Here is a 24,368-nt window from a genome sequence, read left to right as displayed (position 1 = left end):
AACTTCAAATAAGGGTGTTCTCTCTGAAATTATTTCAGATGAAAATATGCGGTTTGTAATAATCAATCCTAAATACGAGGGAAAAAAAAACACACACAATAATGCCAGATCTTATCATTAATCCTCAATACCTGAAGAGACAAACCCTAGATAATATATTTAATACTGGTGAGATGTTAAAGAAAGAACAAGAAAACAAAACATCGATTCCATATATGAACAACTGTTTTGAATTTAATATAGAAGATTCTAAATATTATTTGGAGTTGGGAGATTTCTATGCTAGTGGAATACTAATAAATCCTATAACAGGACTTCCTTATTTGACTGCCGTAGAAGATGATACTAGGGGCGTTGATTATCCCTATCATGAATATTTTAATGTAGATGACGTATTTACATACACTAGAAAATTAGAAGATTATGATCATACTAATAGGCTATGTTATAAAACTACTAAAGCCACCATCTATAAAACGCGATATTTTCTTGTTCATAACCATAAATCATCTCTCATGATGCAATGTTCTTATCCAGATGATATCATAAGAACAAAATTTTCTGGTACACCAGTGAAAGGAAAACGAGGAGGGTTTGCAACAGGCCCACAAGAACAAATGACAATTGAAGGCCTTGGAGCTGAACGCCTTAATTACGAAATTTCCCAATTTAGATCTGATTTTTTTGAGTTTCCAATCCAACCCACCAAAGACGAAAAAACAGAAATGAGCGATGAGATTATCCAAGGTTCAAAAAAACTACAAAGGGTTTTTGATGAATCTAATCAATACGAAAATATTGATTTATCATTAAAAATATAAAAATTAACTCATATGAAGAAAAAATCGGAAAAACTTATTAGTTAAAGGAATTTCTTTTTTTTTCTTTTCCAGTTATTACAATGAAATCCCAACAATAATAAAAAAAATTATTCATTATATCATCATCAAATATATATTTTACTGATGGTAATAATGATAATTACCAAAAGATTCTATTTTCGAATTTCTCGCCATATATGTCTGCTTTATATATTGGTTTGACACGAATAAAGGCCTTTCTACATCCACGTATTTTATCTTCATCGCTTTCACATGGAAATAAAGCAAATCTATCATCTTTTGCTCCTCTAATTATCCTTTCATCGTGATTATAATATTTTATATAAACAGTTAATGTATGAGTTTTATTATCATATGTTGGACGATTATATGGACACGCGGTACATGGCTGTTTTATGTAATTAAATATGTTCTTAAAGAAAACACCACAATCACAATGTCCAGTTTCCCAGTTGTATCCGGGTGCAGCTGAAAATGAAGGTAATGCCGCTAAACACGGATCCCTATAGCCCGTAGTTTTGCTTAAATTCTTATTAAAAATAAACCCACAGGCTTTATCACACCGACATCCACCTCTATCTTGAAATTCTGTGGAGTGAAAATCCGACGGTTTATATTTTTGGGGTATTTCCTTTGGAGAAATAATATTATTATCAATGGTAAATTTACCATTTTTATCCTCTCTTTGGCAAGGATTAAATTCATTGCGCTCAGCATCATATATACCAGGAATCTTTGAGTAACACTTCCATTTATCATGCATAGAAGGATATTTCCAATATCCCCATATTTCATTGCATTCGACGCCTGTGTTAATTGGTGGTTTTTTATATACACAATAAGATTCGCCCGATAATAATTGCATTCCATTAGCAGCAACATATGAATGAAGATTATCATCTGGGATATGAATTAATTTCATGGCGTTTGAATCTATCCCAAAACCTTTCTACTCATTTTTTGACATATATTTGGATTATTTCTATCTTCGGGCGAAACAAATAATGCTGTCTCTGTACATAATGATGACTTTTTAATATTATTATTATCGTCATTGGATATAAATTGATAAATAATATCATCCCCCTCCCCTTCCTCTTGCTTACTGGTTTGATTCTTAATCCAATAATTAATATTAGTATTTTTTTCACCACAGCGATCATCTCCGCCAAGCAAGTCTATATAGTTTAATAGTAAATGCCGATAATATACATATTTCATAATTTTCCAAAGGAAATAAATTAATGTTATTATTAGGGGAGTTAGATAAATAATGCATATTTTCATTTTTTGGATATAGAATAATTTCAATATGAAACCAGAATAAAGAGCGAGAAACATACCCCTCTATCTCCAATTAACTTTTACATAAAATTATATAACCATACAACATAAATGAAAGCATATAACTACGTTAATGATTTATTACTTGATATAGAGGAGGGTTCTTATACTCTCTATGTTTATACATAAAGCATATAAATATAACTATCAAATATATCAAATTAGGTAAATATAAATACAAAATGATAGATATGAATAATATTATATCAACAAAGAAATTTATATTTCTTGATTGTAAATTTACATTTTCGCTTAAAATTAATCTTGGTATATATATATATATATATATATATATATAAGTTGTTCTTCGTTACCTTTATTTTATGAAATTATTATTATCTTATCATTTTCATTGTCGCTGATAATTGTATTATTTTCCATTTTGAAGCTCTCCTCTATAACTTTTGAGCTATATTGGGGATAGTTCAAATTCCATTTAACAAAATTATAATCATCATTATTATCATTGTGGTTATCTACTGCCCGTTCCATTTTTATTATTTTTGGCTAAATAGGTAGCAACATCAAAAAAATAAGTTTCAAAGATGACCATATATATATATATATATATATGTATGTATATATATATATATATATATATATGTATATGTATATATAGCCAATGTACCAGTCTTTAAATTCACCAGTCCATTAGTTAGTTAGTTAGCTGGTTGGTTGGCTGGCTGGTTGGTTGGTTGGCGGCCGAATCTCATTTATAATTGGTGGTAGTGTAAATAATTTTCAAAAAAAAAAAAAAAAAATAACAAATAGGGCAAAATAATGAAAATCTAGATCGGTGTAATTAAAACAAAAACAGTCAATCTATTGAAATAGACGAAGGAGAAGACATTGGTCTATTAGAACACGAAAATATGGAATTGTTAAACAAAAGTAATGGTTTCTGTTTATTGGATAACCTTTTAGATATAGCAATAAATCTTATACACCGTGCCATTGTAAGTATGGAAACTATCACAAAAGATTTTATAATGTACTTTGATGGATAGAAGTCCAGACCATGATTATACCGGTAAAATTCCACCCAACAATAATATTATCATTATTATCATTTTGGTTTTCCACTACCCCTTTCCATTTTTAAATGCCAGGCAAATAAATATTAACAAGAAAATTGTGAAAAAATATGTAATCAATTATATAAACTCTGTTGTTTGTAATAGTTGTCGTTGTAAAAACGTATAATATATTTTATAAGTTTAACTACTATGTCGTTTTATTTTTGTTTTTTTTGGGGTTTGTTTATCCTTGTCCACATTACAGTTACAGAACGTTTTATAAAGTAGAAGTTTATAATTTTTAATATATACAACAAAACCTAACTGGATTTGGTGGAGACCCCGCCTAGCATACCAAGTTGTTTTCAATAATATTAATGAATCTGATTATACTATGTGTGTGATTCAAATTCTATACCAACTCTCTAACTGAATATGCAACAAAAAAAATTATTTCTATGTCTGTCTGACAAGCAGATATATATTTTTGTTAACAACAACAACAATAACAAATAAAATGCCATATAATTCCTAAACCGGAAATTCCAAATGAAGTTAAAGTTACTGTACCAACCGTGTGTCACACAATTGTACATAATTCCTTTTGTATATAATATGCTTGTATCTTCGCTCTTCCCTCGCACTCAAACGAACTTGAAAATACATGTCTGCTGTTTTGCTCTGAACATTGTCTGTCTATCGAGCATGTTATGTCCTGTTGCCTTGAGGTTTTCTATATAAAGAAGAGTGTTCCTTAATATATAACTCAGTCGTTTCCAACCTGCCTTTGAGTTCACAAACCCTCTCTACGGCGCCGTCACATTGGTGACCCTGGAGTGACTCGCTCCTCCCGCCTCCCCACACCCCCCTCCCCCTGCCTCTCACCATTACTATGACGCCGTCAACGCATACCTTCTGCAGCAGTACTCGCCGTCGCCAGCCACCCGTATAGCAACGCTTTTTCAGCTCTCTCAACAACCGTTGGAGGACCAAAGAGTTCGCTCACCCTCGGGAAAATGACCAGTATCACTCGCCTGCAACCTGCCGCAGACGGCTCTCCTCGTGATGTGAACCCACTTCATGACTTTCAAACCTTCATCAACGCCTCCACTCGTGACGGAGAGGACATCTATTCAACTTCAACCGAAGCTGACGTGAATGTCGTAGGACACGCCTATGAATGCCGTAGGACATACACGCCTATGAATGCCGTAGGACACGCCTATGCATGCCGTAGGACACACGCCTATGAATGCCGTAGGCCTATGAATGCCGTAGGACACACACGCCTATGAATGCCGTAGGACACACTCGCCTATGAATGCCGTAGGACACACACGACTATGAATGCCGTAGGACACACTCGCCTACCCCGTGACGAGCCAGAGCGGCAACAGCCACCCATCATCCACCACTCGCTCGCACCCAAACCAACGACTTCTACAGCCACTCACTGTCGCTAATCAGCACAGTTTTTACTACTACCTCTCCAGATTCAGGGCACCTATTTAACATGTTCAGTATGTCATTTTTAGAGGGGGAGCCATGTACCAACCGTGTATCACACAATTGTACATAATTCCTTTTGTATATAATATGCTTGTATCTTCGCTCTTCCCTCGCACTCAAACGAACATGAAAATTCATGTCTGCTGTTTTGCTCTGAACATTGTCTGTCTATCGAGCATGTTATGTCCTGTTGCCTGGAGGTTTTGTATATAAAGAAGAGTGTTCCTTAATATATAACTCAGTCGTTTCCAACCTGCCTTTGAGTCACAACCTTCTCCCTGCTCATTTATAATTGGTGGTAGTGTAAATAATTTTCAAAAAAAAAAAAAATAACAAATAGGGCAAAATAATGAAAATCTAGATCGGTGTAATAAAAAAAAAAGTCAATCTATTGAAATAGACGGAGGAGAAGACATTGGTCTATTAGAACACGAAAATTTGGAATTGTTAAACAAAAGTAATGGTTTCTGTTTATTGGATAACCTTTTAGATATAGCAATAAATCTTATACACCGTGCCATTGTAAGCATGAAAACTATCACAAAACATTCTATAATGTACTTTGATGGATAGAAGTCCAGACCATGATTATACCGGTAAAATTCCACCCAACAATAATATTATCATTATTATCATTTTGGTTTTCCACTACCCCTTTCCATTTCTTAAATGCCAGGCAAATAAATATTAACAAGAAAAATGTGAAAAAATATGTAATCAATTATATAAACTCTGTTGTTTGTAATAGTTGTCGTTGTAAAAACGTATAATATATTTTATAAGTTTAACTACTATGTCGTTTTATTTTTGTTTTTTGGGGTTTGATTATCCTTGTCCACATTACAGTTACAGAACGTTTTATAAAGTAGAAGTTTATAATTTGTAATATATACAACAAAACCTAACTGGATTTGGTGGAGACCCCGCCTAGCATACCAAGTTGTTTTCAATAATATTAATGAATCTGATTATACTATGTGTGTGATTCAAATTCCATACCAACTCTCTAACTGAATATGCCACAAAAAAATTATTTCTATGTCTGTCTGACAAGCAGATATATATTTTTGTTAACAACAACAACAATAACAAATAAAATGCCAAATAATTCCCAAACCGGAAATTCCAAACCAAGTTAAAGTTACTTATTTAAGAGAGAAAAAAAACACGAGGATGTATGTAATGTTGATATAAAAAACTGAACAAGTTTTTTTATATCATTTATTATATATCTGATAACTTAATGAAGATATCTGTTTTTTTTTATTGTGTTCTGTATGTGCATTTTATGGTACAATTTATCATTTATTGATAATTTATACTAATGGCATTTTTTTCCTAAATGACATTATAAAATGAATATTAACTCTTTATAATTTTTGGGGGTTTAAAATATGTTTTATTTCTTTGTTCTGGAAATAATATAAATTAAAAATACACAATCCCCCTTTCGTGGGTTTAGCATATAAAATGTGGTGCACAAAAAAAAAATATATTATTCAACAACAACTAAGATACAATGGTAAATGGTTCTATTCAAACTGGAACTATTCTTAATCCCAAAATTTTAATTAAAGTTTCTACCAATGAATATATTATAGATGGTTTAGACCGGGGAGACGTTGAATTAAAAGATTCAAATATTAACAATAAAACAAACACGGGGACAAATGAAACTAGTACTGATGTAATTGATAAAATCACAAAAAAACGAAAAAGGTGGTGGGGGAGATGTTGAAGCAAACGATTCGGATGTCGATAATAAAAGAAACACACGGACAAATGAAACTAGTACTGATGTAATAGATAAAATCACAAAAAAAAAAATAATACCAAACAGAAAGATATAAGATTAAATAAGAATATTTTTGGAAAAATATTTTCACATTTACAAGATAGTGAAGATTGTAAGAATGAATACATAGAATCCTCAAACTAGTTATATTATTTACGCTGTAATTTAAAACACAGAAAAACCGGACAAACGATATGTGGTTTACCAACACCACCACTTAAAAGTCAAATGGTATTAGATATTTTTGATGAGGTTTTAGAATTCTTCAAAGATTGGAATAATTCTATAATCTTAGATGAAAAAAATATTAAAACCAACTAAATATTACAAATTTTGATGGCAAAATTTAAGGATTTCATTGATGTGGCTACAATGAGTATTAAAGACTCAAACTCTTTGTATCTAATGCTTCGTCTGTATTTTTATACATATTTGTATTATGAATATTTTACTGTAACAGGAGACACTTCAATAGATATTAATTCTACTGATAGTATACCTATTGCAAACTGGAATAAAATTTTTGATTTTTCTGCAATTTCATTAAATAAAAGATCAAAGAAAAACGACAAAAATAAAGAATATAAATATAAAATTTTGTCGAAATTATTATTTAGAATTCTGACAACAAATTTAAATGAAGTTGGTGAATATTCTCCCGCATCAACACAAACAAAAACCTGGTTTTACCTCTTATATGCAGAAATTGATAACAATAGTCTAAATGAGGGCGATAAATTTGTTAGGGAATATTGTGGAGTTGCTAGCATAATGAATATTCTTTCTTTCTTTTATGATTTATTAATTTTTGGTGTGGAACATTTAAAATTTAAAAAGAATAAAATAAAAATTAAAATTGAATCTTATAAAAAAATATAGTAGTTACTAAAATATGATAAAACAAGACAAGTTTATCAAAAATGTTTATAAGGATTATATAAAAGTGTATATTATAAAGTTTTTCATTTATTTTGCTCTAATTTTACTTTTTATTAAATTAATCTTTGATTATAGAGCTTGTTCACATACAAAGAATGTTTATATGCAAATAATGAATGTTATTTTTGCGGCCCTAATAATATTGATTTTGTATATTTTTTCAACTGGAAAGTGGATAAATTACCTACCAATGCGATGTGTGAGACACACAAAATGATGTTATAAATTCGAAAACGTTTGCCATAGAAGCAAAATATAGTTTATCTGGCTAGCTGGGCGGGTTGTATATAACTACATCGGCCACCACCAACTAGTAGCCACCCGGCAGCTATTCTTCGTTGATCAATATATACCCGTAAAATAATATTATTGAGAAATTCTATAATGCCCCGCTCAAAATGATTAAATTCTGATATAAAAGTACAAAATTCTACATCGAGCGAGTTATATCCCGATAATAATATAATTGTGGTTCTAGATTATACATTTCACGAAGAAGGTAAAAGGAAACGCGTTGAAACACTCCCACACAATTTTTTTGTTACAAGTAATGAATTAATTTCTGACGAGAATACTAACAAATATATAGTAATTCATAATGTATTAGTGTATAAATATGGTAAATTATTACATCATAATTTTAGCCAGAATGGAGCCCCCCTCAGTAAAGACCTTTTAGTTGATTTTATCCACACATGTTTTGGGGGCAAATTTCCTATAAATATTATTACATTTGACTCTAAAGCAGCCACTATAATAAATTATCTATTTAGAAATCATAAAAAATTATATGAAAATGTGACAATTAATTCAGATTGTTTACAAAACTCAAAGGGTCCCAAAGTTAAAATCTGGAATGTTTATCCAAAAAATGGACTTAATGTTTATTGTAGCTATAGGATATATTTTCCCAGCGATGATAATGGTAAAACAGTTCCTGTAGTCGACGACAAAAAATATAATTTTTATTTTGGTTTTCACTATCAAGTATTTCTTAATTTATTAGAATTTTATAGAAATTACCCAGAAAATAAAGAAAAATATAAAACAACTCGTCATCACCCCTATTTGAAAAAATGAATAGTTCCTTTTATTGTTGATTATGATAAAAAACTCATTAGATGTATATTATTTTACGACATATCCTTTATTATATTAGGTTATTTGTACCACTAAAGTCAAAAATAAAAGCATATAATACTTATAACGTCTAATTTTTTATTAACCCGAAAATATACCATATATTTAATTTTTTTCTTTAATTGAATAAAAGGAATATATATACGTGTCAAATACATTTTTATAAATTATGTAGCTTGTTTTAATACATAATTTACTACAACCAGAGTTTTATTATTTTCTTATATATATATATATATATATATATATATATATATATATATATATATATATATATATATATATATATATATATATATATATATATATATATATATATATATATATATATATATATATATATATATATACTGTAAATGATTAAAAAATTAGCTCAAAATAAATAATATGAACGGAAGAGAAACACACATAAACGAGGTTATTATTCCTAGCCGTAGTGCGTTCGTAATTTTAGAAGGTTGTGACAAAACGGGGAAAACAACACATTAAAAAAAGTTGTTCGATTCTTTGAATACAGCTGGATTATCAGCAATTTATATTGCATTTCCAGATAGAACCACAAAGATTATTGACGGCTACTTGGCACATGGCGATGAACACGAAGATCACTGTATATATCTTCTATTCTCGGCTAACAGGTGGGAATTGCTTGCAAAAATTGAATCAGCATTGCTTGGTGGTACTTCAGTAATAATGGATCGATATGCATTTTCTGGAGTGGCATTTTCTGCAGCAAAAGAGGGTATGAGTTTGAGTTGGTGTAAACAAAGTGATATGGGTCTTCCAAGGCCAGATATAGTATTCTTCATGGATCTGAGTATACAAGAAGCCCAAAGACGCGGTCGTTATGGCGAAGAACAGTATGAAAAAGCCAAATTCCAGAAAAGAGTTAAAGAGAATTATCATTTATTACAAGATGAATCCTGGAAAGTAATTAACGCAAATAAGACCAATGAGATAATACAGAAAGAGTTAGTAGCTGAAGTTTTGAATATCATTGACAACATAAATGGAACAAGTATAGGTAAACTTTGGTTATAGTACGGTACAATGTACAACTGGGGACGAGACAAAGATTTTCTGGAATGAATAGATCAATTAATAATTCTCTTTTAATACCTGATAAATATTTATATTTATATTCAAGTTAAACATGAAGGTTTGTGTATTTCTGTCATTTGAATAAAACTTTTTTTCTTTACTGGCCGTTTACATATTGCTAATAATGATAAAAATAGCATAATGAAAATACTAACCAAATTTAAGATAACTAATATTTTATTTCTAATATAATTTATATATAAGATGTGATGTTTTTCCATCTCAGACATTAAATAATGATATCCTTCATAAAAATAATCTATTTCATTTTTATAATTTTTATATGAATAAATAATTAGTGGTTGTTTAAATAGTTTTATATTTTGTATAAGATATAGCTGCGAAAGACACAATCGTAATTGCGCGTTAAACCATGGTTCTTTTTTATATCTATGACACACATAATAAATTGCAGCCACATTTGTATCAGATATTTTTGTAAAAACATTTATAACAATATGCATAATTAGTTGTATTTTTTAAATAAATTGATACTCTATATTTATTATTAATTAAAATAATTTTAATCTATGCAGCGCGTTAAAGCACATAAAGTGACATTATTATTATTTAATCTTATTTTTTTAATACATTATTTTTCAATACACCTCCGATGACTTATATATACTGTAGATAATATATTTTCAAGAAAGATTAGGTGTCAATTCTAAATAATTAAAATGTTTTACGTCTGTAACAAGAAATATCTTAACAGTGTATTCCTTTATATATTTACGTGATTTATAGATACATAATTTGAATTGTATTTTAGCCTGTAAATCATTATATTGAGATGTTTTTCTACAATTTTCATTATTATTTAATGAGTAAACGTTAATAGATTGAACTTTACTGTCAGTTAACCATTTATTATTAATGTCTTTTTTTTCATAATTTATATCAACCAATTTATCTAAATTTAACGAAATATTATTCGTAGTAACATTATTTAATATTATAGGATTTAGTTTTTGCTTAAAACTAAGATTATAGAATTCCGTTTTAAAATTTTTTATAATTTCTTTATAAGATAAAATTAAAATCCGTGGTCGAATTATTGATTTTTGTTGAGCCAATAATAATACATTAGTTTTAACTATTTCTCTTTCTGATATATTATAATTTGGTTCCTCCATTTCGTGAGTAACTGCCATTTTGAAATCTAAAAGCCAATCTTCTTTTGATTTATTCAAAATATTAGTCGAGTTCAATACATTTTGTGATAAATGAATTTTGGATTATGTCTAGTGATGGTTACTATTTTATTAGACAAACAATTATCAAATACACTTAAAGAAAATAAGATTATTATATATTTATACATTTTTTAATTTTCTTAATTGCTGATAAATTTGGTTTGATATCATTATGGTTTGTTTGTGTTTTGTTGGGTTTTCTTCCTGGGTAATAGGATAGAAAAAATATGCTCGAGAAAAAAAGTCGATTGAATATCATTATTATATGTAATTATATCGTCTAATTAGTTAATCAGTTATTATAATGGTAGGAAAATTAAAAAAATGGATAAAATGTTATTGGTTTATTTATCTATATTAAAAATATTTTTGTTTGTTATTATTTTAATGCTATTAGCAACGAATATTTTTGGTAGAAAAATTGATAATATAAGTACAATTATTCTTACATTCATTCTTTTAATAGAAATTATATCATTTAATAATTTTATTTGGCCATTTCAAGATTATCAGTTAAATAAACCCCCACCAATACAAAAATAAAATAAGGATATTGTATTTGATAACGAATTTTCAGAACACTTGAATAAGTAACAAAATAACACATTACACATAAACAATTATATATAATATATGTTTATTACATGTTTATTATTATTTCATTTACAAAACGCCCCCTAATTATAATAATAAATGTTCGTAATAATAATTAATTAATTGACCACAACAGCGGCCTTTACAACGAGGAATAGTAATAATTTTATGATTCAATATAAAATGGAAACTAAAACTATCTCTCCACATATTTACTATTGTATACATTGTCATCATTTTTTTTAAATAATTAATTTGGAGAACAACTGCTCTAGCTGTAATACAATATGTACCACATTTATTCATGTACAGGATATAAAAACCAGAACAAACAATAAAACAAAAGATATTTCATCAATATTAAACAAGTATTACGCAAAATTTTGTTCTACGCCCAAAAAGATTTCTTGTGATTTATTAACAAGCACAAATGGACGTTGCTTTTATTCTCACAATTTAAATCAAAATATGCACAATGTAATAATCCGTACAGATTCTATATAGAAATATTTATTATACCTTATATTGGATAAAAAAGTATAAAAATTGCCTAAAAATAAAAAATGACAAACAAAGATACTCATAGTATTGAAACTTTTATTAATGACCTAAATGTACAAGAAGAACTAGAAGGAAAAGAAAGGATGCAAGAAAACCTGATCAAAGAAAAAGAAAAATCCACAACCAGCGAAAAGAGTAATAGTTTGCTATCAAAAACAAATTCCTTTCTATGTAAGAACATCTCAATGAAAGTAATGAATAAGGTGTTATATATTATACTTATGATATCTATTTGATATTATGCACGCCATATGTCAGAAAACCAGCTCGATGAAACTATTAATATCTTCAATAAAATTAAAAGCACTGGGATGTTTAAACCCTTGATAAAAAATGTTAGTATTTAATTAACAAAGGTTATTATTTATTTGATTCATTGTCGTTGACCTTTTTAACCCATTCTCCCTGAAAGATTTTTTTCCTTTGCAATCATTTTTTATAAACGAAAGGGTGATTGATATTTTAATGGAAAAAAATTATAAAACTGAATGACAATATTATAAAATTCAAGGATATTAGTTTCAGTAAGTGTGAGTTGTTCTGATTTATTTTATTTGCCGCAGTAATATTATCATTATATACTTCCATAGATATAGTATTTACAAATGAGTGTGAATATTTACAACTAGAGTTTGTGTCGGGGTCTTTAAGTGGTATATCGGTTGTATTATATCTACTTTTCTCGCACCTATTGTCAAAGTTATACTCCGTAGATATAGTATTTACAAATGAGTGTGAATATTTACAACTAGAGTTTGTGTCGGGGCCTTTAAATGGTATATCATTTGTTTCATATGCATTTTTCTAGCATCTATTGTCAAAATTATATTCTGTAATATCATCATTTCTGGTTATTATTGTAGTGGTGATAGAGTGAAAAGATTCTTCAAATTGTGGAACATCCGTAGATTCACCAAAATTACGGTTATTATTATAATAATCCTCGGTTGTTATTTCAGTGTTGTTTAAATTTATGGGCATTGATTTTACTAATATGATATGATTTGTAAATTGTGTATAATAACCACACAGAAGTATAATAAAAGTATACATTATTCTTATATGAAATCTTTTGTCAAAGACCCAAGTAATTTACTGGTCGGTCGGTCTGTCAAAACCTATAAGATGTATCTGCGCGTTTTGCTTACATATATAAGAGGGCATAAAAACAAATTAAATATATTATTATGCTTATACCAATTAGTTATTTTTAGTTTGCCTGCTAACCAGTCAAGTCCAAATTTAAAAATTACAAATTTCCACAATATTATGATTGCTATTCAATTAAATAATAGTAAATTTTGAATTTAGGAACTAAAATAATGGGGCGTTTTTATATTATTCAATTATTTATTAGTAATCATATTATCATCAGTGTTATTATGTTCGTTTGTTTTAACTAGATTTGTTCTTTTCAAAACAGTATTTTGTTCGTTTTCCCTTTTATGATAAAAAAAATGCATTAATGAGGTAACTATCAATAATAAAAATAGTATAAAAATAACAAGACCTTCCATTGTGAGTATTTTTTGATATTATATCACCCATTTATTTTGTTTCGGCAGTAGAAGAAGTATTATCAATATAATCAATAAAATCTATATTTTTACCATTATTATTTTTATAGTATTCTGTTTTTGTAGTGAAAGAAGTAATAACCCGAAAAAGTGTATCATAATCTGTAAAATTCATATTTTCAGTTTCCTCATCTATATAATCTTCTTTAATTTTACCGGGAGAAGAATCAAAATAATCTCTACCAATCGTTGATGTAATATTTAAATTTATATTATTATCATGATATTTTTTAGTTGTAAAGATATCATCCACGCCATGTTCGGGTTCTAAACGCCCCCCGCTCTTATTATAAAACCTAAGAGGGCCAGTTACATTTAAACCATTTGCAGCTACCAAAATATAAGAACACATTCTGTTAAGATTATTATTCATTTTGATAAAAATTATATAAAATTATCTATCCGCCCCAAAAATAGAATTAACCCACGATACTTAATTTAGGAACATATATATATATATATATATATATATATATATATATATATATATATATATATATATATATATATATATATATATATATATATATATATATATATATATATATATATATATATATATATATATACATATATATAAGAAGTTGATCAATTAATTTTCAAGAGATAAAAGGACACATATATATACATATATTTAAAAAAAAATTGGTTGATATTTTTTGCATAATTATTATAAAATATATTAATCCATATATCCTAAATTATATCCATTTTGTTACAACCCAACAAATTATGAAAAATATTATGTTATGGGTTGATTAATAAATTTAGTTTATTATTCATATAATAATGATGTGTGTGTGTGTTATACTACCGACTAAATTGATGAAAAAAATGTTTTTCGTTATAATATTAGAAAATGCAGTATGTATCAATATTTAAATATATTATAGCACTGTTGTTGGTTTCTTTAATATTAATTCAGAGTATGATTAAATATGAAAATGGCAATCATAAGATTTATATGATAACTTATAGCATTATTTTATTCATGATATATTTTAGTGTAACAGTTTATGATTATAAACAAAATACAAAAAAAAAAATAACTGAAAATGAAAAAATAAAATAATTCCAAATAACAAACACGAAGTCTTTCATTACGCAAGTTTACTCTTTCACTTAAAAATAGTTTTGGTGTATAGCTCGTTCAACACAAAGAACATATTTGCTACAACTTTGAAGGTTTAAATTTGTACCAATTCACAGCAACCCAATTAGGAAGATCAAATAAAGAAGGCACGGCAATTGGATGGAATTAACTGGCTGGTTGACTGGCTGGCTGAATGACTGACTAGTATGAAAAATAATACAAATTATATTACACCCCAAATTATTGTTTGTGTGTAACGTGTTATTTTGTTACTTATTCGGGTGTTCTAAAAATTCATTATCAAATACAATATCCATATTTTATTTTTGTATTAATGGGGGTTTAGTCAATTCATCAATTATCGTTACAAACAGGTAATATTATAATTGGGGGGCATTTTGTAAATGAAATTAAAATAAAAATTTAAAACATATAGTATATATCTACTTTTAGTTTTAAACCCACATTTATTTCAATTTATAAAAATGTATTTGACACGTATGTATATATTCCTTTTATTCAATGGTATATTTTCAAGTTAATAAAAAATAGACGTTATAAGTATTATATGCTTTTATTTTTGGCTTTGGTGGTACAAATAATCTAATATAATAAAGGATATGTCGTATATTTGGTTGTAGTAAATTATATATTAAAACAAGCTACACATATAATTTTATATATCCACTAATACATTAAATTATTTGTAGCCTATTATTAAAGCTGAAAATAAGGCCTAATTATCATAATTTTTTTTCTGTTTTTCATCAACGACTACTTATTTGGCTGCCTCTAATATTTTCAGCTCTTTTTTTTTACATATTTATTGTAAATGATATATAAAAAGATAGTACAAAAAATAAAATAAAACAATTTAAACAGATTATCATAAATTCTAACAAATAGATTAGATTCTGGGGCCCCACCAACAATATCATCAACAACATTTAATGTTTCCTTTGTTAAAGACCGCAAAAATGTTGCTCGCTCACAAACGAACATTAATTTTTATATTTTTCGTGTGGAATAATTTTATCAAATGGTGTGCTTCCTGCTAGCATGTTAAAATTTTTTTATATTACACAAACCATCAAATCCTAACTGGCGTATTTCATCTATTCGTTCTCTGTCTATAACAGTATCAGAATAGAGAAATTCGTCATAATTACAATCCCATTTATTCACATTAAATAAGGGATGTTCATTTTCGGGTAAAATTATTATGTCCTTAGTTATTACTGAATCATTAATAGAAAGACCTTTGTCAATACAAAAATTTCCATTAATTTTATACTTTATTAATTTTTTTATCTTGCAAATTATATCTAAAACACCCCGTATGTTCGGCTTGTATTCGTGCCAAGTGAATAACCATTCCAGTAACTGTTCCAGAAACAAAAGCAAATTTAACAATATTACTTTTATTTTTCATTTTCTTAAGCGATAAAAATAGATTAATCCATATAGGATTATTATTAACAATATTTTTTCCCCTGGCACTTTTACAAAAATCGGCGGCCTTTTCTAAACATTTAGCTAATTCTTTTTCATTTCTAAAACCAAAACTTACTGCTAAATCGTCAACCTCTTTTAATAGTTTTTTATATGTATTGTATGGTAAAGTTGAACAGATAAATGCATTTGTTTCGCCAGGCAATGATGGATTATTTCCACTTAAAGTTTTATTAAAGTCATCGTATTTTTTCCATTTATTTATATCATTAGGTATATATTTGGATGTGTCATTTGTTGTATTGAAAGTATAATTATTAAAATCTTCAATTAATGTGTTGAAATTTACATCATCCATCTTATTTATATTATTAGATATGTTGACATTATAATTTCTAAAATTTACACTATCTGTAAATTTGTATTTACCTATAAGATCCGTTATATTATCAATAAATGTAAATTTTACCATGTTAAATCTATTATATTTTTTACTAGGGTAAAAAAATTAATTAGATACATGGTGTATCTTTAAGTTAATAAAAAATTAGACATTATTTCAATTTATGAAATGTATTTGATGTGTATACTGTATATATTCCTTTTATTTAATGAAAGAAAAAATAATTTTTTTTGGTTATAATGAAATATAATAACCAAAAAATAAAATAAATTCGTTTTAGGTTTTTATTGTTATTAAGATTTCATTGTGATTGTCCACTTTCCATGTTCTGTGTCTTTTTCTTTCCATCCAAGTTAATGGTTATTTATTCAAAAAACATGACACAGATAAAATATTATTACAGTTTTTACAATCTATTATTAAACTTATATCGTTTATTTCATTATGATTAAAAAGACGCAATAATAGATTTTCTAGTTCGTTGCGAAAATAGATTTTAGGACATTGCATTGTGTCATCCAATGTAATGTAGAAGAAAGGTTCCTCGTTGTTTTTATTTGCACATTGACTACTCAAAGTGGCATATAATAAAATATGTTTCTTTTTCTTTACATTTCTCCAAAAGTTTAAAATGTCATCAGGAATATTGCTATTAATAATCTCAATACCACCAAGTAACATACTATTACACTGATTAGAAAAATCTAAAAATGTATAACGCTTTTCATATAATCTTGAATTTTTTTGTCTATTCCACAAAGGAATAAATCATTTATTGATGGCAAATTTAAAAGTAAAAAAAGTTGATTGAATGTTGGTGCCAAATAATAGTCTATCATTCTTTTTTTGGAGCAATGTATATTTTTTTTCCTTTTATTTGACATAATTATTGGTAAGTAATTTTGATGATTGTCGATCAGATCTAATGATAGAAAATTCTGTAAAGCTTCCTCGATATAATTTTTATAAAAAGATTCATTGTTATCAAGAATCAAATGTAAACATTTTATCATAAGCTCATACACAAAATTGGGGCATACGGATAGGAAAGCCCGATATTTTTTATTTGTTATCATCGAGTTTTCCCATGTATAATTTTTTTCTGATCAAAACTAATCGCTTAAAAACATTTTCAACTTTTAACTTAATCTTGGGGTATTTTTGAAATGCATTATATTTTGATATTAGTTATGTTATATGAAGGGGGATCGATAAAAAGATACTGTCTGTGTTGCCATACAAACATACTGTATTGGAAAAATTTTTAGTAAAATAATCAATGGCTTCGTTCAGGAACCACCTTCCATAATTTGTAATCATATTGGCAGCCATAGGAGAATATAATGGAAATGTATTATGAGAATATAAACCATAAATTGAATTTATCATCAATTTGAAGATAAGGGACTGGGACGACCCCTTTCTATATTGCCGTCGTTTATTTATGAGATATTCACAAAATAGCCGAATTGGAGTACAATTATCATTATTTTCCATGAATACTTTTCGTGATAAATAATAGTAATCTTTATTGCGTTTCGTTTTCATCCAAGGCGAAATATTAAAGTTTTTATGAAAAAAACTTATTATTTTCAAATTCGTCATCAGAAACCCGACATATTTATCCTTTAATTATCCCAAAAGTTGACATAATATTTGGATAAATTGATTCAAAATCAAAACTTCCAATGTTTCTCTTTCCTTCAATATAATAATGAATTCCCTTTTCTGGTGGTAATACCAAACCCCCAACTAATACATTATTCTCGTGATTATTATCATTGGGTGGTATCTTATAATAATAATGATTACTATTATTTATAGGAGCAATAACAATTGACTGGAAAAAATTTTCAAGTAAGCGCGCAGCAATGGCTTGGATAGAAAAAAATTCGCAATTTTGAAAATAAGGGCCCGTAAGCGTGATTTGGACTTAAATCTGCAATGCTGAATAAAGACAAAACTCATGAAATCATTTCTGTTTTTTCTAAAAAAGAAAATTATAATTATGCCCCCCACCATCTTTAGCGATATTACATTTAATATCTAAAGCTTCACAAATAATTTTCAATTCGTAGGAGGGAGGATTATGTCTAGGAAATTTTATAATTGTGTTTTAAAATATCTCCTTATAACGTAAAGCATCTATGTTAATTTTCCAAGGTGGTAGAGGAATAATTATTTCAGAAGAGAAAGAATTTAAAGAAGGATGAAGGTGTTGATTCTTGTCGCGTTTGATTAAACCATAAAAAAGACTTCTATCTAACAGATATTGAAAATCACATTTATCTATATTCCATCCAGTTATTAACAAACCAGTCTCTTTAATACAACACAAAACACTTAAAATTTGTTTAATTAAATGTTTTTCATTGGCATTGCCACTTAGATTTAATGTCGATTTAGATATACAATTATTATTATTATTATTCAATCGTTTTCTTTTATTACCATGGGTGGTGGTATAAAAAACACAAGACACTATTTCTTCTTTGGTGTTTCTTTTTATTTGTAAATTAGTTATTCTGTAACCAAAGAAATATTTTAGAATATTTATATTATCAGACAAATATTTCAGTTGGGTCTCTGGACCATCCGAACCACGCCTTTACTTTATAATGCGGAACAACCCCCTAAAAGAAAATATGTTTTAGGTATTTGTCGTATTTCTTTTAAATCTGTCATGTCGTATGCAATCAAAATAACACTGAATAACATTTCTATATTTTCCTATAGCATCAATACCATAATATTCTTGTTCATTTTGAAACACCTTATATAATAATTTCATTTGAAGACAATAAATTTTTTATGACTGTACCAATATTTTTCTTGGAGTATATTTCTAGATAAGAAAAGACTTTATTCAAGATGTGTCCCGCCCTTTCTTTGGGATACAATTTGATTTGGATGTCTGAAAATATTTTTCGCCTTTCTCGCAGTGTAGTTATACGAGAAAAAAATATATCTACATTTTTGGTTACAATTACAATATGATTATATTTATTAGTAAAATAAGGATGTGGTAAAGGAATTATTATAAGTTTGTTTGAATTATAATCTACAGCAAATATTTTTTCCCTGGTAGGAGTTTCGTCCCAATTATATATCCACATATAATTATGCAAACTAATCTCTTTTTCTAAATTTAAAATTTTTTTGGGGGGGGCGTAAAACATAAATTTCCACCCATCAAAACTATTATTTTTCTACTCAATTGTTAAGTTTATATTACTAAAAAATTTCAATATACTACGAATCGATTATGAAAAAAACAATAATACGATTAATGGCTTATTACTTGGTATGGGGGAGTTTTTTATGTTTAATGTGTTTATACAAAAAGAATATAAACATAATTATCAAATATATCAAATTAGGTAAACATAAATATAAAATGATAGATATAAATAATATAACAATAAAAAAGTTTATATCTATTTCATTTGATTTTGTTCTAATTTCTATATATTATTTTATAATATAAGTTTATATATATATATACATATATATTTTCTTATGTTTTCAGTTATTGTTACGATGGGCGACGTACAGAATCCCATTAAAGTTAATTTATTAAAAAAAATTGATGATTTTTTGTATAATGATATTGAAATTTTACTTTGTGATGACATTCCAAGCGATAAATATATAATATTCTATTATTTTAAAATTATGACTACTGTTTGTAAAATCGACCGTAGAATACCAATCGATAGTATATATACAGTTTATGGTTTAAACACACAAAAACTCTTTACATTGGTGTTAAATCCAGAAGGTAATTGTGAATGTTCGCGTATAATCAGATCATACAATGATTTCTTAGAAGAAAACCAAGAAACAGATTATGTAATTGTATTGGAAAAGGAAAAAAAATAAACCAATTACTAGTCATGTAGAAAATTTAGTCGATTGGTTGCCAAAAACTGCATATTTTCCTCTTTATTCACGAGAAGAAGAACAACAATATCGCCTTGTAAATGAGAATAGCGCCAAATTCAGATATTCATGGAATATTAATCATGACAATTTAAAAATTAAACAATTTACAGACCTGAAAATGGGCGATTATTTATTTTTAGATATTTATTTTTGTCGACCAGATAAAAAATATATTATAGAGGATAATGTAAAAGTATATACAGACGATGTAAATAATAGCGATAAATATTTTGTCGTTAGAAGTTTACCAAAAGAAAATAGTAATGAACCCAGTGAATTTTTCAAGTATTATTTAATTCCAACTTGTCCGTGGAAAAGTATTTTGGAGGAAAACGAGTCTTATTTTAAAGAGATTTTTTATTTATATGAAAATGTATTAAGAATAAATAAAACAGCAACGAGTACAGTTATTACCAGAGGTCATCATGACCCCGAATTAATGCTTGCTAGATTGTATGATTACCCTAGTCACGAAAAACCAAATACTAGAACGTTTGGGTTTACAAATCATTTTATTAGCGAATAAGAGAGGATAAATAAACAAAATAAAATAATAATAATAATAATAATAATAATAATAATAATAATAATAATAATAATAATAATAATAATAATAATAATTTAAAAATATTCATTGTGGCCTTATCATTATAATTACCATCAACAACATGAAAATGTTTATGGTTTAATTTCAAAATAAACGCGAATTATGAATTTTTCAAAATAATAATAATAATAATAATAATAATAATAATAATAATATATGCATATTTAATAATCTTATCATATATAATATGTATATATATATATATATATTTATATATATATATATATATATATATATATATATATATATATATATATATATATATATATATATATATATATATATATATATATATATATATATATATATATATATATATATATATATATATATATATATATATATATATATATTTAAAATTTGAAAGAAAAAGCGTGACACAAATGTTGTTATTTCATAGAGTTAATAAAATCCTATATAGGAATTTTATTAACTTTTGTAGTAAAGTTAATAGAATTATACTCAAAAGTTCATAAAATTGTAGTTTTTTGGGGATTTGAGTTTTGTCACGGTTTTTTTAGGTGAAAAAAAAATATTTTTTGCGCTTCTTTTTTTTTTTTACTAATTTGATTAACTAAAATACACAATTGGTGGTTGACACACATTAAATTAGAAATATTTTTTTTTGTGGGAAAAATATATATCCAAATATTTTTTTTTATTAAACAGGTTAATGTAACCTACTTGCTGGGGAAGCACACAATATATTGAACAATAAAAGGACAAGGGTGAGGCAACGGGGCTCATTTAATAATGAAGAGAATAAACGTAAAGAGCTCCGTGGATAAGGGGCCCATCGTCCTCAAAAAAATTAAGTAAAATCTTTCTACACCTGGACGATTTTTAGAGGAAAATTATTATTCTCCACTACCCACTGCGGCAAAAGAATTTGACGACCCACTTTTATATTATGATGAATACATTTTTTTAGGTTGTGAAAAAATGGAGACCACAAAACTATACCCCCAACTTTGGTGAAAAAAACAGTAACAAGTGAAAAGGAGGAAAAATATGAAGACAATGATGATGATAAAGAAGATGGTGGTAAAGATAATAATTTTCTGCGTTTATTGGAAATGGAGGCCATTGACGACGACGACGATGAAGAAGAAGAAGAAGAAGAAGAAGAAAGGAAATCAAATGATAAGGCGGATATCGACAATGACGACGGCGACGAAGAAGAAGAAGAAGAAGAAGAAGAAGAAGAAGAAAAAAGAAAAAGACGATGACGATTTTTTAATAAAAAAAAACGGAGATTACAAAACTATAGCCCCCATTTTAGTGAAAAAATTATAACAAGCAAAAAGGAGGAAAAATATGAAGACAATGATGATGATAAAGAAGATGGTGGTAAAGATAATAATTTTCTGTCGATATTAGGAATAGAGGACATTGGCGACGAAGAAGAAGAAGAAGAAAAAGACGATGACGATTTTTTAATAAAAAAAAACGGAGATCACAAAACTATAGCCCCCATTTTAGTGAGAAAAATTATAACAAGCAAAAAGGAGGAAAAATATGAAGACAATGATGATGATAAAGAAGACAGTGGTGAAGATAATAATTTTCTGCCGATATTAGGAATCTCGTCGACCCCACAGGATAACGATGAAAAAGAAGAAACAATAAATATGCATGAGAAGTTTCTAAAAATGAAACACCTTTTTTTCGATATATTTAATTTCACCTCAAAAAGGTGTTTTATCGGACATGAATACAATTTATATATTGAAATAAACAATTTTGAAGATTATGTAAAGAAAAATAAAAAGAAGGGTATTGTTCTTGCCTCAGAAATAAGAGACGCGAATAGAGAACATAAATTTTTGGTAAGCATCACAACTAAAAATTTTCCTAGGAAAATTTGTGATGCCATCTTTATAATTGATGACTCTAAACAAAGTATCAACAAAATTATACCAGAAATGAAAAAGCTGTTAAGTAGAGGATATAAAAACATATCCCTAAGCATAAAATACCACACACATCATTTTTATAAGATAATTAACTTTCTGTTGAGTTATCTTTTAACAGCTTGTAATATGTCAGATGTAAACTGTAAAATATTTGTATTTTACAGTTTCCATAATAATGATGAATTAAATTACCTAAGGTCATATTTCAGACAAGAAAAATATGAACCATGGGAAATTTTTCTCGATAAAATTGTTCGCGACAAAAGATTTGACGATGAAATGAAATCGTTTGGTGGCAACAAGTACACACATATACTTAAAAAACAAAAATGTTATTCGATCGCCAGAAAATTTCCAGACATTTTAAAAAAATTCAAATCTGTTATTATCAATGATAAAGTTAAAAACTGTATCAGTCAGGAATTTAAAAATATTTTAAAGTTGTTTGTAATATTCAACAGTTGTATAACACAAATGAATACTGATGTTATAAAAAAACAACCAATTGATAAATTGATGATTGTAATATCTGAAAGCAACATTGAAATTTCTGTATTGCTTTCAAATGACATAAAGAATATCATTATATTAGACAACAATCATCTATGTGATATATTAAATTATGATGTCATTGGCCAGTGTATATCGTGTTGTTTGAAATCCACTGTGCCTGCAATAAAAAAAATTATAAAGGCGAAAGATACTTACTCTCTTGAAATTAAGGTGAAGTATATCGAAAAAAAAAAAATATTTGATGAAGAGGAGACAATTAATTCCATTTTATCTAATACTTTTGAAAAAAATGGGCTTTGTTGTAAACGCGAAAGTCTGGAAGGTATTACAATTATAAATGTACATCGTATTATAAAATAAAGTTATATCTCATATTTTATACCTGAAATATTTTACCTAGATTTTTGTTATATCAAGTAATGAATCATTAATGGTATTATTATTATAATTTTTTTAACAGGCTCGTGGTATATCTAAATTTTGTAATAACAAACATTTAAATAAATTTTGTTTTTATATGGTTAAATAAAATAACACGATTGTTTAAATTTACAAAATATATTATATGTATTTACAATGATGGTTATTACATACGGCAACGTCATTGGAAAATATGGTGATTGATTAACCAATAACATATATATACAAAGAACATTGAACCAAAATAATTTTACATTTGTAAATATATATTGTATTATAAAATAAATTTAAATCACATATTCTTAAATTATTTCTCATTTTCTGTGTATAGTTATATAATTTTATGTAAAGTTAATTGAGAGAGAGAGAGAGAGAGAGAGAGAGAGAGAGAGAGAGAGAGAGAGA

General features: G+C 27.2%; 1 protein-coding gene and 1 pseudogene across 1 annotated transcript; both read left to right on the top strand.

Moving 5' to 3' along the window:
• Window positions 1–8,972: 8,972 nt before the first annotated feature.
• On the top strand, window positions 8,973–9,626 carry LOC137635224 (thymidylate kinase pseudogene; annotated as a pseudogene).
• Window positions 9,627–12,039: 2,413 nt separating this feature from the next.
• Window positions 12,040–22,343, top strand: LOC137635223 (uncharacterized). The gene is made up of 2 exons (XM_068367681.1): window positions 12,040–12,172; window positions 22,102–22,343. Exons 1-2 carry the CDS (start codon window positions 12,040–12,042, stop codon window positions 22,341–22,343), a joined length of 375 nt encoding a protein of 124 aa, XP_068223782.1.
• Window positions 22,344–24,368: the final 2,025 nt, after the last annotated feature.

This window comes from Palaemon carinicauda, unplaced genomic scaffold (genome assembly GCF_036898095.1).
Source record: "Palaemon carinicauda isolate YSFRI2023 unplaced genomic scaffold, ASM3689809v2 scaffold104, whole genome shotgun sequence".
NCBI lineage: Eukaryota > Metazoa > Arthropoda > Malacostraca > Decapoda > Palaemonidae > Palaemon > Palaemon carinicauda.
Note: the sequence above shows the minus strand (reverse complement) of the source record. Positions and strands in the feature narration are given on the sequence as shown.

Coding starts and splice junctions, on each gene's coding strand:
- LOC137635223 (XM_068367681.1), top strand. CDS start 12,040: ATGACAAACAAAGATACTCATAGTATTGAAACTTTTATTAATGACCTA. Junction 12,173..22,101: donor ATCCACAACCAGCGAAAAGA/GTAATAGTTTGC, acceptor TGAAAAAAACAG/TAACAAGTGAAAAGGAGGAA.